The 16,049-nt window shown below is 33.8% G+C and overlaps 10 protein-coding genes and 5 pseudogenes across 15 annotated transcripts, besides 1 other annotated feature; 3 read left to right on the top strand and 12 right to left on the bottom strand.

Moving 5' to 3' along the window:
• Positions 1 to 16,049: part of a mobile genetic element that runs on past the window's edge.
• TVAGG3_1079010 (Poxvirus D5 protein-like family) lies at positions 505 to 1,140 on the top strand (the record flags this gene model as incomplete). Its single annotated transcript, XM_051256610.1, has 1 exon — positions 505 to 1,140. The coding sequence occupies one exon, from the start codon at positions 505 to 507 to the stop codon at positions 1,138 to 1,140; it is 636 nt and encodes a 211-aa protein (XP_051076190.1).
• On the top strand, positions 1,175 to 1,759 carry TVAGG3_1079000 (His-Me finger endonucleases family; the record flags this gene model as incomplete). The annotated part of the gene is made up of 1 exon (XM_051256609.1): positions 1,175 to 1,759. The coding sequence occupies one exon, from the start codon at positions 1,175 to 1,177 to the stop codon at positions 1,757 to 1,759; it is 585 nt and encodes a 194-aa protein (XP_051076189.1).
• TVAGG3_1078990 (uncharacterized protein) lies at positions 2,237 to 2,692 on the bottom strand (the record flags this gene model as incomplete). The annotated part of the gene is made up of 1 exon (XM_051256608.1): positions 2,237 to 2,692. One exon carries the CDS (start codon positions 2,690 to 2,692, stop codon positions 2,237 to 2,239), a length of 456 nt encoding a protein of 151 aa, XP_051076188.1.
• On the bottom strand, positions 3,508 to 4,014 carry TVAGG3_1078980 (uncharacterized protein; the record flags this gene model as incomplete). The annotated part of the gene is made up of 1 exon (XM_051256607.1): positions 3,508 to 4,014. The coding sequence occupies one exon, from the start codon at positions 4,012 to 4,014 to the stop codon at positions 3,508 to 3,510; it is 507 nt and encodes a 168-aa protein (XP_051076187.1).
• TVAGG3_1078970 lies at positions 4,047 to 4,884 on the bottom strand (annotated as a pseudogene). The gene has a single exon. A coding segment is annotated over exon 1 (838 nt).
• Positions 4,975 to 5,385, bottom strand: TVAGG3_1078960 (organellar and viral DNA polymerase type B; the record flags this gene model as incomplete). The annotated part of the gene is made up of 1 exon (XM_051256606.1): positions 4,975 to 5,385. The coding sequence occupies one exon, from the start codon at positions 5,383 to 5,385 to the stop codon at positions 4,975 to 4,977; it is 411 nt and encodes a 136-aa protein (XP_051076186.1).
• On the bottom strand, positions 6,080 to 6,986 carry TVAGG3_1078950 (annotated as a pseudogene). The gene has a single exon. A coding segment is annotated over exon 1 (907 nt).
• Positions 8,646 to 9,065, bottom strand: TVAGG3_1078940 (annotated as a pseudogene). Its single transcript has one exon. A coding segment is annotated over exon 1 (420 nt).
• Positions 9,121 to 9,696, bottom strand: TVAGG3_1078930 (uncharacterized protein; the record flags this gene model as incomplete). Its single annotated transcript, XM_051256605.1, has 1 exon — positions 9,121 to 9,696. The coding sequence occupies one exon, from the start codon at positions 9,694 to 9,696 to the stop codon at positions 9,121 to 9,123; it is 576 nt and encodes a 191-aa protein (XP_051076185.1).
• TVAGG3_1078920 lies at positions 9,871 to 10,266 on the bottom strand (annotated as a pseudogene). Its single transcript has one exon. A coding segment is annotated over exon 1 (396 nt).
• Positions 10,475 to 10,627, bottom strand: TVAGG3_1078910 (uncharacterized protein; the record flags this gene model as incomplete). Its single annotated transcript, XM_051256604.1, has 1 exon — positions 10,475 to 10,627. One exon carries the CDS (start codon positions 10,625 to 10,627, stop codon positions 10,475 to 10,477), a length of 153 nt encoding a protein of 50 aa, XP_051076184.1.
• Positions 10,647 to 11,048, bottom strand: TVAGG3_1078900 (uncharacterized protein; the record flags this gene model as incomplete). Its single annotated transcript, XM_051256603.1, has 1 exon — positions 10,647 to 11,048. The coding sequence occupies one exon, from the start codon at positions 11,046 to 11,048 to the stop codon at positions 10,647 to 10,649; it is 402 nt and encodes a 133-aa protein (XP_051076183.1).
• On the top strand, positions 13,448 to 14,077 carry TVAGG3_1078890 (annotated as a pseudogene). The gene has a single exon. A coding segment is annotated over exon 1 (630 nt).
• On the bottom strand, positions 14,301 to 14,543 carry TVAGG3_1078880 (serine threonine-protein phosphatase family; the record flags this gene model as incomplete). Its single annotated transcript, XM_051256602.1, has 1 exon — positions 14,301 to 14,543. One exon carries the CDS (start codon positions 14,541 to 14,543, stop codon positions 14,301 to 14,303), a length of 243 nt encoding a protein of 80 aa, XP_051076182.1.
• On the bottom strand, positions 14,562 to 14,924 carry TVAGG3_1078870 (uncharacterized protein; the record flags this gene model as incomplete). Its single annotated transcript, XM_051256601.1, has 1 exon — positions 14,562 to 14,924. One exon carries the CDS (start codon positions 14,922 to 14,924, stop codon positions 14,562 to 14,564), a length of 363 nt encoding a protein of 120 aa, XP_051076181.1.

The raw sequence follows: 16,049 nt of genomic DNA, 5'->3' as shown, positions 1-16,049 counted from the left end.
AAACGTTTAGTCATTTATGTTGACTCTGCCCCAGAATGTTATGTTATGAAAGAATGGGATGTTGTCTTTAACAAACCAAGAGCAACAATAGTGTCTGAACAAGAATGTAGACAGAAACTTAAGAAAATAAAAGTTGTACAAGTTGGAATGAAGATGTTAGATGCTTGGGATATCTTATTGTCAAAGTTAGAAGATTTTTCAGTTCGAGGTATAAAGTTCTATACACCTTCTCCAAACTTCTATTCTATCTTCACTGGATATAAATACGAACAAGTAGAATGGAAAGAAATTATAGAAGCTTGGTTAGACCATGTCAAAGAAATTATATGCAATGGAAACGAAAAGGTTTATGAGTATATCTTATGTTGGTTTGCAAACATCTTACAACATCCAAGTGCTAAAAATGAAACTGCTCTCATTATAATTGGAAAACAAGGAACTGGTAAGAACACATTCTTTACAGATATTTTGTGCAAACTGTTAGAAGGTTATTCGAATCCGAATATGACAAACTTAGAAAACATCTGTGGCAAGTTTAACTCCTCAATAGAGAATATGAAACTTATAGTTTGCAATGAACTTCAAAGTATAGATACAACAAAAGTTTTGAACTCAGATGCTTTGAAGAGTCTTATAACAGATAAAGTTGGAGTTGTTGAAAGAAAATATAAAGACCAAAGAGTTTGTGAAAATGTTGCAAACTTCATTATGGTTTCAAACAATGCTGTTCCGATGAAGTTAGAAAGTTCTGACAGAAGATATGTAGTTGTCAGAACGTCAGATTCTCATATGCAAGATACAGAATATTTTGACGACTTAGCAGAAACTTTGACATCTGACTTTTACAACCACTTGTTCTCATATTTCATGACATTAGATATTTCAAAGTTCAATCCAAGACAAATTCCACATACCGAAGAGAGACAAACATTGTTAGAAGCAAACAAGAGTGTATATGAACTGTTCATAGATGAAACTGACTTTGTGTCATTAGATGAAAGGTCATTGTACGATTCGTATAAACAATATTGTCAAGAATATGGTTATATGACAGCGTCTAAACGAACATTCTTGGCAAATGTCAAAAATCTTTTAGATGTTCAGAACGGCGTATATACAAAGAAAAATTTTTCTGAGTAAATTTTTAAAAAAACATTTTTTTATTTTATTTGAAATGTACGCTGAGTTTGTTGGAGAAGACCGTTGGGAAACTTGTTTGTTAGATGAGAAATATGAAATTCACTGTTGTGAGTCATTTGAAGTCAGAAACAAAAAGACAAAAAGAGTTTTAAGCGGATGGGAGGGAAATGACGGATATGCTATGATGAAGATGGGTGGGAAAAACTATTTAAAACATGTTGTCATTGCAACTCATTTTATACCGAACTCTAACAATTTACCTTTTGTAGACCATATAAACCATATAAGAAATGACAATAGACTTGAAAATTTACGTTGGGTTACTCGTTCTGAAAACAATAAGAACAAAGGCAAATTTGGAGATATAGTATTCGAATTTGTCGACGAACTAGAAGATGAAACAATTGAAATTACAGACTATGGTAAGCATACGTTTGAGTTTTACTACTATAGCGAAGAACAAGACTCTTTCTACTTTTATACCGGCGTAAACTATAGAAAATTACAAGTATATTTTACTAAGGCAGGCTATGCTTATGTAAACACTAGAGATACAGATGGAAAACACGTTCGAATACTTCTTAACAAATTCAAGAAGCTATATGGCATACCATTTTAAAACGTTTTTAAAAAAAATATTTTTTTATCCGATAGAAAAGATGACGAAATATATTTCAGTCAACAAATATATGTCAGGACTTAAAGAAGAACTAGACCCATTCGCTTATTTGAATGTTTACTTCTACCATTTTGAAAAGTCTTCATTCAGCAAAGTTTGGAACATCGAACCAGTTAAGTTTGCTATTGTGACTAAAAATGGTGCGAAATTTGAAGACTTAGACATAGAAGGTTTGTTAGCAGTCAAAGAAAGTTTTGACAGAAGGTTCTCAAACCTTAAAGAAGGCAAAGCATACAAACTTGTTATACCTTATGAACCAAAGAAGACAGACGACTATGAATATTATGAGTCTAAGATAGTTGAAGTTCAAGGTAAATTGGGTAAAAAAGATTTTTGAGTCTAAGCCGGTGTTTGCTCCTAAAGAGGAAGAGAACATTGACATTGACCCAGAAATGTTCTAAAAATAAAATTTTATTTTTACATGTCAAATTTCTTTTTCTCTGGCTCTGGTTCTTTCTTCTCTTCTTCTACTTTCTTTTCTTTCTTTTCTTTCTTTTCTCTCTTCTTCTTTTCTGGTGGAGTTATGTCAAACTTCTCAGAACCATATTTTTGTAAAAGTTCTTTGTCCTTTAATAGCTCTTCTATTCTGTTTTCTATTTCATCTTCAAGAACAGCGCATGTGTCTTCTTTGCATTCTAAGAACTTTTGTTGGACTTCATCTTTCCAATCGGCGTCATCTCTGTCAACAAGTCTGTCATTGACAAATTTTAAGACTGCTCTTTGTAATGTTTTATGGTTCTTGTCATATTCCCAGAAACAGAACTTTAGAACAAATTCACCTTTCTTGTTTACACTATGTAAGATTTTATGGTCGACAGATGTTTTGCTGTCAAAAAGTTTGTCTCGAATATAGATAGCGAAATCGCTAGACATTTTCTAAAAGATAAAAATTTTAATTTTTCTAAAAATATGTTAGAAAAAAAGTTTGCTGACATTGACAAGAAATTTGAGAATGTTTTAAACAAAACAAGAGGAAGTTAGAAAATGCTCAGATAAAGCCTATACATGACAAGTTCTTATTTGCTCAGAATGGTATAACAGGTCTAATTGCACCACCTGGGTCGGGTAAGACTTTCACTTATCTTAAAATGGCTGCACAACAACAAGAACTAGATGAGAAGAACCCATTCTATGAGTTAGTAGTCATTTGTAGTACTTCTGGTCAATTTGACCAAACCGTCAATTTCGTTCAAAGATATTATAAAGAAGTCTAAGTTAGTATGTATAAAGATACTGAGTTGTTAGATTGGATAAAGAAGTACCAAAGAAGAGTTTTGAAGTACAATGCTATAAATGAGTATATAAATTCTAAGTTTAAAGACCCAAATGAGGAAATGCAGAGAATATTAGAGAAGAAACACTTCAGAAACAAACAGAAAGAGATAGAATACATTTCGAAGAAATTGCAATCTTACGATTGGAAGACATACCCTCATAGATGTCTTCTTATCTTAGATGACTTTGCTTCTCATCCTTTGTTAAAGAACAGAGAACAAGACATGTGTCGAATTCTTAAGAAGCTCAGACACTTTAACATCTCAGTCGTAATATGTGTACAGACAGCAAAGAGTTTAAGTAAGGATGTTAAAAGAATACTTACTGACATTATACTTTTCCCCGGATTGTCCGAAGACGATTTCATGGAACTTATGAAAGAGTCCATGGCAGGTAAGTTTGACAGACATGAACTATGGGAGAAGTACAAAGTCATACAAGACCCTCATACTTCTTTCAGAATTCATATCTACGCGAACAAAGTTCAAATTGTAAAAAGTCAAGCTTGAAAAATGTAAGTGTTTAGTCTTAGTAAGTCTGTTGTGGTGCTGGGGCTGTCGGTTCTTCTGGCTTTGGAAGACATTCAGGAAGAGAGACGTGAGACATTCGTTTGTGTCCTGTCGGAAGGAAGAACTTTTCCAGTTGTCGGGAAAAACTTTTCCTGTCGGAAGGAAAAATTTTTTTTGTTGGAAGGAAAAACTTTTCCTGAAGTTCGACCAAAAAGTTCTCAATTTTCGAAAATTTGAATGGTTTACGGACGGACAACTGGAAAATTTTTTCCTGTCGTCGGGAAAATTTTTTCTTGTCGTCGGGAAAAATTTTTTCTGTCGGAAGGAAGAACTTTTTCTGTCGGATGGAAGGACTCGGAATGCCAGAAGGATTTGACGAGGCAGTTTACCTAATTGAGCTACTTGAGCCATCTGAAGTCAAGCTTGAAAAATAAATGGTTCATTTACTCTACTTGTTTGAAGTTGTCAAAATACTCTGTTATTTTTTCCTTTAACAATGACAAATCTTCTTTGAATGTAAGTATTGTACAACCTTTAATATCATAGTGTGTTTGAGGTAAAGTATCTTGAACTATTTGTTTCACATCTTCATTTGGGGTCATTGAAATCGGTAAGTTTTCGCGATAGAACCAATTTCTGTCAGATTTGTAAATCTTAGCAAGGTCGTAAAAGCTTTTGTTGTTTCTTCTGACTAAATGCAACATAACCATATCTTTATCTTCTTCATTTTCCATCTCTTCAGTATAAATCATATACTTATAGTTCTTTTCCTTTCCTTTTGGTACCGACCGTGGTATTCTTTTCTGAATGCTTTTGTCTTTTGCTTCAAGCTTGTTCTCTAGCTCTTCACGTTCTTGTCTATGAATTCGTCAAGAAGTCTGTAAATATTCCAAGCATAACGAGGCGAAGCCCACATTGCAACAGCATTTACAAGAAGTCTATGTACATAATATCCTCTCAAACCATTTGGCAATTTTTCACGATTTCATAGAGTTTTGGCGACTGGGGTTTTTTACCTACTCGCTGTTCTTCACTGTTTTCAGAAAAAAGTATGTCTCGCTGTGCTTCGCTCAAAAGTTCTTGTGTGCTTTGGTTCCTAAACCAGTCTTTAGGAAGCTTAGTATCTGGAGCAAAACATGCTGTCAAAATACTTTGCATTTGGTACATATCGTCTTTGACCGAACGAATGAGACGGAGTTGTTTGTTAAACTGTATGTACTCGTATTCTTCATTTATAGCTTCATGGACTATAACTGTTGTTGTGTTCTCTGATGTTGACATATCTGTCCTTACATACAAAATAAAAAAATAAATAAAAATAAAACTAACTTTATTTTTTCTATCTTTCACAAAAGACCAAAAATAAACGCTTTACATGTATTTTTCAGCAACTTCGTCAAATAATTTTATAGCTTTATCTATCTCATCTACTTCAAACGTTTCTTTACCTTTCGTGGGAGCACCATACATTTTCTCAAACTTTTCAAGTAGTTCTGTTTCAGCAGCTCTCATATCGTTAACGAACACAACCTTGACTCTATTGACTGTAGAGTCATATCTTTGAGTTATATTATATGTTCTTCCTATCTTATATCTCTTTGTATTGAAGTCCTTCGGTTTCTGAACGATGTAAAGTAAGCCTTCACTGCAACGTTCCGTATCGAATGAACCATAAGTTATGAAGTTATATCCAACAACTGGGTCTAACCATAACAAAACTATTGGTATAAGACTTTTGTCTATAAGATATGCTGTAGTTCCATAGAATCTTACCGATATCATAAGCTCAGGATTTCTTGTCAAAATTTTCTGAGTTGAAGCATTTCTAACCCAGTCCTTTGTTTTCTTTCCAGATGGAAATATAATGTCTGACAAAGAATATTTGTTGTATTTCTTTGAGTATCTTACGTTTAAATCACCTATTCTAACCACTTTGGTGTCATTGTCTATCTTTTTAACTGTTTCAAACTCAATGTTTGACATATATGTCTTTACATACAAAATAAAAAAAATATTTTATAAAAAACTAACTTTATTTTTTCTATCTTAAGGAAATTCATGATTTTTGTTGCTGAATTCAATAAAAATAATGTTTAGGTGAAGAGGTGAGATGTCACCTGTTTTCTCACCTCTTTTCTCACCTCTTGAATTTTCATGATTTCATCGTAAATGTTTTGTCAAGACTTCTTCGTAAATGTTTTGTCAAGACTTCTTCGTAAATGTTTTGTCAAGACTTCATCGTAATGAGCGTAAATCAGACAAAAATAATGTTTAGGTGAAGAGGTGACATCTCACCTGTTTTCTCACCTGTTTTCTCACCCAAGTTATTTTTTAAATTTTGTGAAAACTCAACGGTTTGACACATGCCCTAAAAATTATTTTACTCAGAATTTTGTTGCTGAATTCAATAAAAATAATGTTTAGGTGAAGTGGTGACATCTCACCCGTTTTCTCACCCGTTTTCTCACCTGTTATTTTATAAGCGCTTTACATGAATTGTACGATGTATATTTGAAATCTTAAACAGTTTCGTAGCTTCTATTTCTTCTGTCAGTACATCGAATGTTTTAACAATGCCGAAAGTTTCTTTATACTTCTTCTTGACGTCAGATAGAAGGAAATCTTCTGCAGTTGGATAGTTTTTGTTCAGAAATTCTAACATGTTCATTTTATCTTCTGCTGGCTTTTCTGCTTCTTTCTTTAAATCTGCATAGTCGTTTCTCATTCTTTCTATCTCTTTGACGGAGTAGTTATATCTCCTCATTGCTGCTTTACATTTAGAACATTGCGGGTTCATTTTTGCGTTATATTCTGAAACCTTACCTGCTAAAACAACCAAGGCGTCAATGGTTTTCTTTAACTCAAAAGCTGCTGGTTTAAACTGTTCATGCCATACCTTACCTCTTCTATCTTTATCTCTTATTTCCCAAACACATTTTGCAACTAATGAAACAAAGTTGTCGTAGGTCTTAAATTCTTCAGATTTATATATGTCAGAAACATTCTTATATACCATATCGCAATCTTTGTCCATAACCTTATGGTTGCAATGAAAACCAAGGAATTCATAGTTTACCTTTCGTATGAACTTCTTTATTTCTACCGAGTCAGTTGCTTTGACTTCTATTTCGTCAAATTCGGGAATAGTGAGTTTTTGTTGTTGGATTTCGGGTAGTTTAGGTAAATGGTCAATAATGTCCTGCATTTCATAAAGATACTGTTCATTTTCTTCATCTTTCGCACTACAGTCTAAATTACATGTTAACAATTCCTGCTTTATCTTCTGGATTTTTGTTTCGAAAGTATATGAAGAAGGAATGAAGTTTTTCATCTCTACTAACATTGACGTAGGATTCATGACTAAAGAGTTTGGTGCTGTTGTTTGAATTGTTGTTGTGCCGATTGTTGAAATCATATCTTTTATACAAAATAAAAAAATAAAAAAAAATAAAACTAACTTTATTTTTTTATTTCGGGAAAATTCATGAGGTGAGAAAAGAGGTGAGAAAACGGGTGAGATGTCACCTCTTCACCTAAATTATATTTTTGGGTCATTTACACTCATTACGATGAAGAAATCATGACAAAACATTTACGAAGAAGTCTTGACAAAACATTTCCGTTCATGTTTGACAAAACATTTACGAAGAAGTCTTGACAAAACATTAATATATAAAATTCATGAAAATTCAAGAGGTGAGAAAACAGGTGAGAAAACGGGTGAGATGTCACCTCTTCACCTAAATTATATTTTTACTGAATTTAGCAACAAAATGAACGAGGTCAGGATATATGTTGCTGAATTCATTCATAACACCCTTTGTAAGCTCATAAAATGCTTGTTTTGAGGTCGAGCCACTTTTGGCTCCACCATATTCTTTCAACCTGAAGCATTTAATATATGTAAAAATATATTGTTTTAAAATGGTATGCCATATAGCTTCTTGAATTTGTTAAGAAGTATTCGAACGTATTTTCCATCTGTATCTATAGTGTTTACATAAGCATAGCCCGCCTTAGTAAAATATACTTGTAATTTCCTATAGTTTACGCCGGTATAAAAGTAGAAAGAGTCTTGTTCTTCGCTATAGTAGTAAAACTCCAACGTATGCTTGCCATAGTCTGTAATTTCAATTGTTTCATCTTCTAGTTCGTCGACAAATTCGAATACTATATCTCCAAATTTACCTTTGTTCTTATTGTTTTCAGAATAAGTGACCCAACGTAAGTTTTCAAGTCTATTGTCGTTTCTTATATGGTTTATATGGTCTACAAAAGGTAAATTGTTAGGATTCAGTATAAAATGAGTTGCAATGACAACATGTTTAAGATAGTGTTTTCCACCCATCTTCATATCAGCATATCCGTCATTTCGCTCCCATTCGCTTAAAACTCTTTTTGTCTTTTTGTTTCTGACTTCAAATGACTCACAACAGTGAATTTCATATTTCTCATCTAACAAACAAGTTTCCCAACGGTCTTCTCCAACAAACTCAGCGTACATTTCAAATAAAATAAAAAAAATATATTGTTTTAAAAATAAATTGTTTTCATGAGTTTTCTACGATGTTAGAAAAAATGTTATTTTCTAATATCTTCACATTCAATACTTTTTCAGCACTTTTCCGTAGTTATATATGAAAGACAATTCGAGATAAAAGTCATAGTACAATGGAATAATATGTTGCACACCATTTGTTGTGAACCAAACTTGAAAGTCAGAGAAACTGTTACTAGATGGTTCGTAGAATTTAGAAGCAAAGTCATAAAAGTCCTTACCAATACATAGAAAACTATTGTTGCTTGAACTGAAACTTGCATGACACATAACATTTTGAGGGTCAAACACGTTTCTATAAACCATCAAATCTGCTGGTGGAAGTATAAATTTAAATGGACCATCTGGTGGTAATGGTTCGTTCTGGTTTAGTAACCGAAGAATTGTGCCCAAGAACGTTTGTCTACTTCCCAAAATAAAAACTCTGTATCTCTTGGAGGTTAATTTCAATCCTTTGAAATGAAACGGTGGAGTTCATCTTGTCATATTCTAGTTTCAGATAGTATGTTCCATTTAGTAAAGAGTCGTATTTTTCTTGAAATTCCCAATAATATTTGTTCATTTGAGTTTGAAAGTCATTTAGAGTTTTCTCAAGACTTTCGTCTGAACGAACTGTAAAGATTCTCATTTCGTCAAATTTGTCTATTAGACCATCAGAACCTTTATACTGCCCATGAAAATATACTGCGAACATAAATGCGTTAGTTCTATTTGAAAACAAAACTCTTCTAAATCCTATTGCCTTTGCATCTGAAGGACTTTGAAGCCAACGAACTGGATAGTCAAACCTGTAAGCTCGGGATGAAATTTCTTCATCTGAAATAGTCATACCAGCATTTGTAAAGATATAGTCTAACGGTTTTGTATCTGCTACTTTTGTTCTTTGTTTTTCAACCTGAAGCATTTAATATATGTAAAAATATATTGTTTTAAAAACGTTTTTACTTCATATTTCTCATCTAACAAACATGTTGTCTGACTGCTTGAGGGTTAGGTTGGTACCATTCGAACTTGACACTTGCAATTCCTTCAATTGCATTCAAAATGTCTGAGTCGGAGTCAACCATTTGTTCTCTCTTTGTAGTCTTGAAAGCGTCAAGAAGCATTGCAGCTGTTGTGACATTGCCATGTGCATAGTAAATGTGACCATCCAAATCTGTTATGGTCAATCTGAGATTGTGTCCTTTCTTATTTCCGTCTTGTATGGCAGCAAGTACACCCATGAAGCCTTCTTTGTTCTTTCCTTCGTCAAAGTTTACTGTAAAGGTTCGACCAGATGTAATTTGACTTCTAACTTCACGATACTTTTCATATGCATATCTTGTTCTTTCCATGGGAGCATGACCATCCTCTGCACTACCTTTTTTCCTTCTCAAAGGATGCAATTGTTCGTCATGTTTCCAGTAGAATCTGGCAAAGCCGTCGTGTCCTTCAACTTGAGGTTCACTAACATCGAAAGGCATGTTCATAAGACGTTCTTCTTCTAACCTCTCTAGTCTGTTTGGATAATTTGCACGTGCTGTTTCCAAATCCATTTCGTAGCGAAGACCAGACAATTTGTCATAGACTTTTATGGGTCTTCCCTTCCTATATTTAAAATTCTTCGAAACTCTCCAACCATATCTTTGCAACTCTGCTTTTATTCTAGCAGATTTTCTATCCATTCTATATGGGGCATTTTTATAAAAATAAAAAAAATATTTTTTTCTTTACTTTACATAACCGCCTGCTGCCATAAGTCTTTGACGCCAACCCATACCAGCTAATGAAGGTTGACTTGGTTTAGTTTGGAAACTAAACTTTGGTTTTGGTTTATCTTCAGTTTTTGGTTTTTCTTCTTCTATCGGTTTTTCGTCACTTTTCGGTTCCTCTGACTTTACTTCACCTGCAGGAACAGTTGTGTCGTCAACATCTTCATAAATATCATATGCCATTTGTTTTTGTTTTCCTTTCAACTTTTTGTGTTTGTTGTAAAGTTTAGAATATTTTGACTCTAAGTCAATGAGATGTTCTATAATGAACTGTTGGTCAGTGAAGTAAACTTTTCCATCTGTTGTCTCGAAAGCTCCTTCAGACTTCAATATTTTATTTGTGAGAGTCTGTTTCTTTTTTGAGATACTTGCCGTTCCATTTCTATGAAAAGTGACTTTGTAGTTAGGGTTTGTATTTCCAGACCTGGCACTTTCTATTATTGAATTTTTCTCTTCATCGGTAAGTTCTTTGACAGGTTTTGACAATGGTTCTGAACTTTTTGTTTGTGGTGTCAAATCTACCGTTTCAACTTCTTCGGTCATTTCATCTCAGTAAAAAAATTTAGTTTGGTTTGTTTTCAACTGGTTGTTGTTGTTTTTTAAGTCGGTCTAAAACTTCCTGAGGTATAGGAAGAACTTGACAAACACGTTGTGTAACTGCTGGAAGTCGACAAATCCATCTTGAACCCATTTGTCTCAATGCTGTATTGTTCATTTCATCTCAGTAAAAAACTTTACATTCCCCACGTTTGAGGCGGTTGAGGTTGGTTATTGTTTACCCATTGTTGTGCATGGTTATATCCTCTGTTAAAGAATCTTTCACCTTGGTCCATATAGTGTCCTGCTTGGTTATAGTAGTCATTTGCTTTGTTATAATAGTTTCCTGCTTGTCTTCCTACATTGTCCATCCATCCTTGAACTTTTCCTCTTGTTTCAGGATTTGGAATAAGATTTGTTGCATCTCGTGCTACATCCCAACCTTTCTGTACAGTTTGTATAATAGGTTGTGCTTTCTCTTTAAGTATACCTAATGTACTCAAAATCTTCCTTCCAACTCCAAATACACCTCTGGCTATTGTTCCCACTGCGGGCAAAAATCTGGATGCAACTCCTGCTAATGCGCCAAATAAACCCATTTCTTATAGGGTAAAAAATGACGAATCCAAACAAGGACCCCTATGTTTCTAAAGCGACAAAGAAAGCACTCATGATAAAAATCTTTAGTTCAACACCAAATGCTTGGTTTATGGATATCTTGGAAACATTCCGAGGTATAGAGAAGATGGACCACCATACTGGTTAATATTTGTTGGTCAAAACACAAGATACTGTGAAGCCATACCATTATGGTCCAAAAATATTTTAGATGTGAAAACTGCTTTGACAATATTCGTTGACAAATACCATCCAACAAAACTGACATCTGACTGTGAAAGTTCTTTCAAATCAGATGATGTAAAAAACTATCTGCGTTCAAAAAATGTAAACCAATATTTCATTGTCGACCAAAACCATTCTGCTCTTGGTGTCATTGACGGATGTATAAAAATGTTAAGAGACTTAAACCAACCACAAGGTGGTGAAGCAAATGAAATGTCATATGACGACAAATATAGACACTTCTCCATGGCAAAGATGAGACAAGTTTTAAATATTTACAATAGCCGTAAACAAAAAGGTTTGGGAAACCACTCCCCGAAGAAATGAAAAACAACCCTGACTTAGAGAAAGACTATATATTTAATAATTTAGTCAAAAGAGACAAACAAGAAAGAATGCCGGGCTTCAAACTTCAGAAAGGTGACAAAGTAAAAATAGAAATACCTAAACGCGACCCATATGAAAATACTATTGACTATGACAACAATGGGAACCCGACAGGTACTCACATTCGTGTTCGTAAAAATAGAAGAAAGTATACAAGAGAATATTATGAAGTTTTAGGCAAACATGGCAAAATGTACAGACTGCAAGCAGAAGATAAAACGACTATTGTCAGACCTCGTTTCAAACTTGTCAAAGTTCAAGGTGGTATACTTTCAAAGACAGTTCCTAACAAATATAAGACAACTCCTGACGAATATGCTAAAGAAGTTGAAAATGACGACTAAGCATTTCTATACCATGCGTAAACTGTCATGTAAGGTGGCATGTAGTCTTTACTTTGTCCCGTTGTTTGCGTATATCCTGAAACGCGATGTGTATGGTTTCCTCCTCCCTCAGTGTTACTCCAGTAACAATCTATAGCAAACTTAACGTTGTCTTTAACATCATATCCTTTACCTTTTATCATTGCTGACCAATCCCAATATCTATGCTTATGCCAACCTGCTTGAGATGTACTTAAATCTATGTAGTGACTATGTGCAGGTAAATTTTCACCTGAAATCGTTTTACTTCCACCTGTTTCCTTTGAAGAGTTTGCACAATACAAAAACCGGTCGACTATTTGAGTCCAAGTTCCAAAACCCAGAACTGTTTCTGGATTTGTTGAGTTCATTGACGTATAAATAGAGCCTATAGGATATAATGTTTGAAGTATTTCTGTCTTTAATGTTTGAAGCTCTGTTTTGTCTGCTTTCTTGTCATATAAATCTTGAGCAGTGAATTTAATATTATGTTCATCCTTCATGACATAAACATCTTTACATCTAATGTTTTTCATCGTCGTTATGTCGTCATCCGATGTTAAACCTTGTGGAAAGTTAGGAGGTTTACAATATAATGCATCCCCACCAGTTTCTTCAACCGTTCCTTCAATACTTTCTATAGCAACAGTTGTAAAACTTGTATGTGTATGAGTCTTATTTGCTTTCTTCTCTAACTCATCGTTAACATAAGTTTTATCTGCTTTAAGGTCTAAACATCCTGAAACCCATCCTGTATCGGCTTTAGTTTTTAAAATCTTCGATGTCCGTTCATGGTACCAGTCAACCCTTTCTTTCATTTCGTTATCTTTTTCATCCACATATTCCTTATCCGCTTTCTTCTCTAACTTACTAGCCACATATTCCTTATCTGCTTTCTTTTCAAGGCTAACGTTTAAGTCTGTTATTTCAGATATAGAATGTGTATGAGTCTTTTTAGAATATTCGTTTTCAGCTCTTGTCACTTCACTTGACATTTTATTGTCAACATATGTTTTGTCTGCTAGTTCAGGATGAGTATGTTCTTTTGTTGCATAAGCATTGTTAGCTCTTTCTTCTTCTTTTGCTATTGCATCGTCTACATATTCTTTGTCAGCTTTGTTGTCAACATCTGCTTTCAAAAGAAGTTCATTTATAGGTTTCTCGTTTAAAGTTCCTTTTGTTGGATTTATACAGACAGTATTGTTCTTCTTGTCTTGAAATAGAAACTCATCTGTCATTGGGTTTAATGTCAGTTTTAAGTTTCCTTCTTTCAATGACTCAGATATCTTAGAGTAGTTTGAAAAGTTTGTTGTGTTCTTATTTAGAGCTTGCATAATGAGTTGTCGGTTGTGTTGTATTTCTCTCATGGAAGCAATATCTTTCGACATTTTTATTCTAGATAAAATATGCTTCCAATAGAAAAAGAAAATTCAAGAGTTGCTACAACTAAACCATTAGATGAACTTTTTACTAATGTCGGTCAAAAGTTTGAGACAGAGACCGTAAAGCATGAAGGCTATCGTTTTGACTACCCATTAAGATGGCTAAGAGACCCATCTGTCACAAAAGCTATTGGCTTTCGTAGAATGAAGTTCATTTCAGAAGCCATACATGGTTTCCCATTTACGGTCGGTTTTGAAGTTCGATACTATAACAAAGAAAAACGTATGTATGAGAAATTTGAACAGGGAAAACTTTTACAAGTTAGTTTGCTTGTAAACTTAGAAACAACTCTTCAAGCTTTTCAAGAAAAAATAAACAATATCTATATCGAATATGCAAAACAGTATAACATTGACGAAGGAGAGTACCATCTCGATATTATTTATGACAGGAAAAATGCAACTGTTAAAATCAATAGAATAGAAGACCTTGGAGAAAACGTTTATATTTCTACAAAATATAACAACTTGGCATGGTATAGATTTATGAGGATGTTAAATCAGCCTGCAGCATATCCAGTACACCCAGACTTTTATGAAGTCGAAAACCCTAATGGAACATATGAAAATGTTTTCGACCAAGATGCTATTATTGTTCATGCTTCATTTTCTGGCGCCCAAAACTCTTTCTTATGCTTGGCAAATGACTTTTACGAAAAACCTACAAAGTTATACGAACCACCAAGTGGAAGTATTTCAGACTTTCAAGTATGGTTTACTACAGATGGAAGAAAAAGAATAATTCCATTATACCATGCGTTTTACTTAGAACTTAGTTTCATATACAACTACTATCGAACGGTAAAAATATAATTTTTTAATACGGTTGAGGTGTTGGATTTGGTTGCCAACTAGACTGTGGTGCAGGTTCAGGCTGTTGTATAACAGGAGCTTGCTCTTCTGGTTCAGGGTCTTTAGGTATAATACCAACGAACTGACCTACTCTTTTACCAATATTTTTGACTCCGTTCCAAATTCCTCTTCCGACAGATTTTATTCCATTCCATATACCTCTTCCAACTCTTCTGAAGAAGTTTCCAATACTACTGAAGAAACCCATTTTACTATATGTAAAAATCTAATGTCCGCCTAGTCTCTTACGTTTCCTGTTGAGTTCCATAGCATTCTTTAACTGGAGCTCATACATTCTGTTTCTCCTCTGGTAGAAAACATATTCTGGGTCAACTCCTGTGTTCGCGTCATCTGCATAAAGTTGTTTATATCCCACTTCAGGGTTTGTATAAAACTCTTTCCATCTCATATTTGCATACCATGGTGGCAAACCTAACGCAGCGTCATTTGACATGGCAGTTTGCATTTGTACATCTGTTGGCACTTGACCATAGTTTGCCATTGCAGTTTGTATTCTAACTTCATTTGGAATATTCTCTGGGTTTGGTTGTCCAGGTTGCTGTGCATTCGCTAAGTTCTGTGCGTCCATTTAATATTAGATAAAAATATCTCTTACGAGTACATATACTGAACATTTGCAGGCATTGGTTCATCTTCATATTCTCTGTACTTTTCTGCCACGTCAAAGAAATAAATGACACAATGGAAAAAACTAAAACAAGTAGTCCTATTTCAAACCACATTTACTTACTAATAAAATTTCTTTGTTTGACACTTTCTCCGGTTTATAGGACCTCTCTCATATTCTATCTTGTCATATATAAACTCATAGTCATGTATGTCCTCTAACCATCTCATAACGGTTTCCAAACCACTTTTATCGGATGTAAAGTAAAAGCATGGATGGTTATGTATAACGTCTAAAGTTTCTAAAGAGTCTCTCAAAGTCCAGTCTACTTGGTATTGAAAATCCCATGTGTTATAGAACGGCGGGTCCACTATAAAGAAAACATTTTCCTTGTCTTTATATTTTTCATACAAATCTGTCCAATGACATCTCACAAACTCTATACCCTCAATATATTTATCTATGTCCTCTTTGAAAACATTTGTATAGTTAAGATATAAAACTTTTGACATAAGTGTTTCAATGTCATGAACTCTTATAGAACCACTATATAATAGTCTAGAAGATATACTATCCAGTCTATATATTCTGCTTTTTTAAAACCTTCTCACAATATTTTTCTTATCTAATGGTATACGTTCCATCTTACCTATAGGTATCTTTCTTTTAACTCTTTCAATATATTGTTTGTGGTCTGGTATATGTTTGAGACGGTCCATATAGTTGTCGAAGTCATTGCATATAATCTTTGAGTCTGGGAATATTGTATGGCACAAATGGGATATATAGAAACTTCCACCGAACAAATCTACAAATGTTAGACCATTCGGTAGTTTCTTAAGTTCTCTCAATATAATATCTTTACATCTACTCTTATTTCCAAAGAACGGTAACGGTGGTTTTGTAAAATTCATTTTATATATAATAATAAAAATGTTTTTACCTGAAAAGTGACAGAAAAGTGACAAAGCATGAAAACATATATAATTTGTGAAAAGTGAAACATTATATAATGTTTTCGACCAAGAAGACTAACAATTTTCCGAATAAAAACTTCATTTATACTAAACATCTTCAGGGCGTAAC

Source organism: Trichomonas vaginalis (assembly GCF_026262505.1).
Source record: "Trichomonas vaginalis G3 chromosome Unknown ctg_131, whole genome shotgun sequence".
In the NCBI taxonomy this organism is placed as follows: Eukaryota; Parabasalia; order Trichomonadida; family Trichomonadidae; genus Trichomonas; species Trichomonas vaginalis.
Note: the sequence above shows the minus strand (reverse complement) of the source record. Positions and strands in the feature narration are given on the sequence as shown.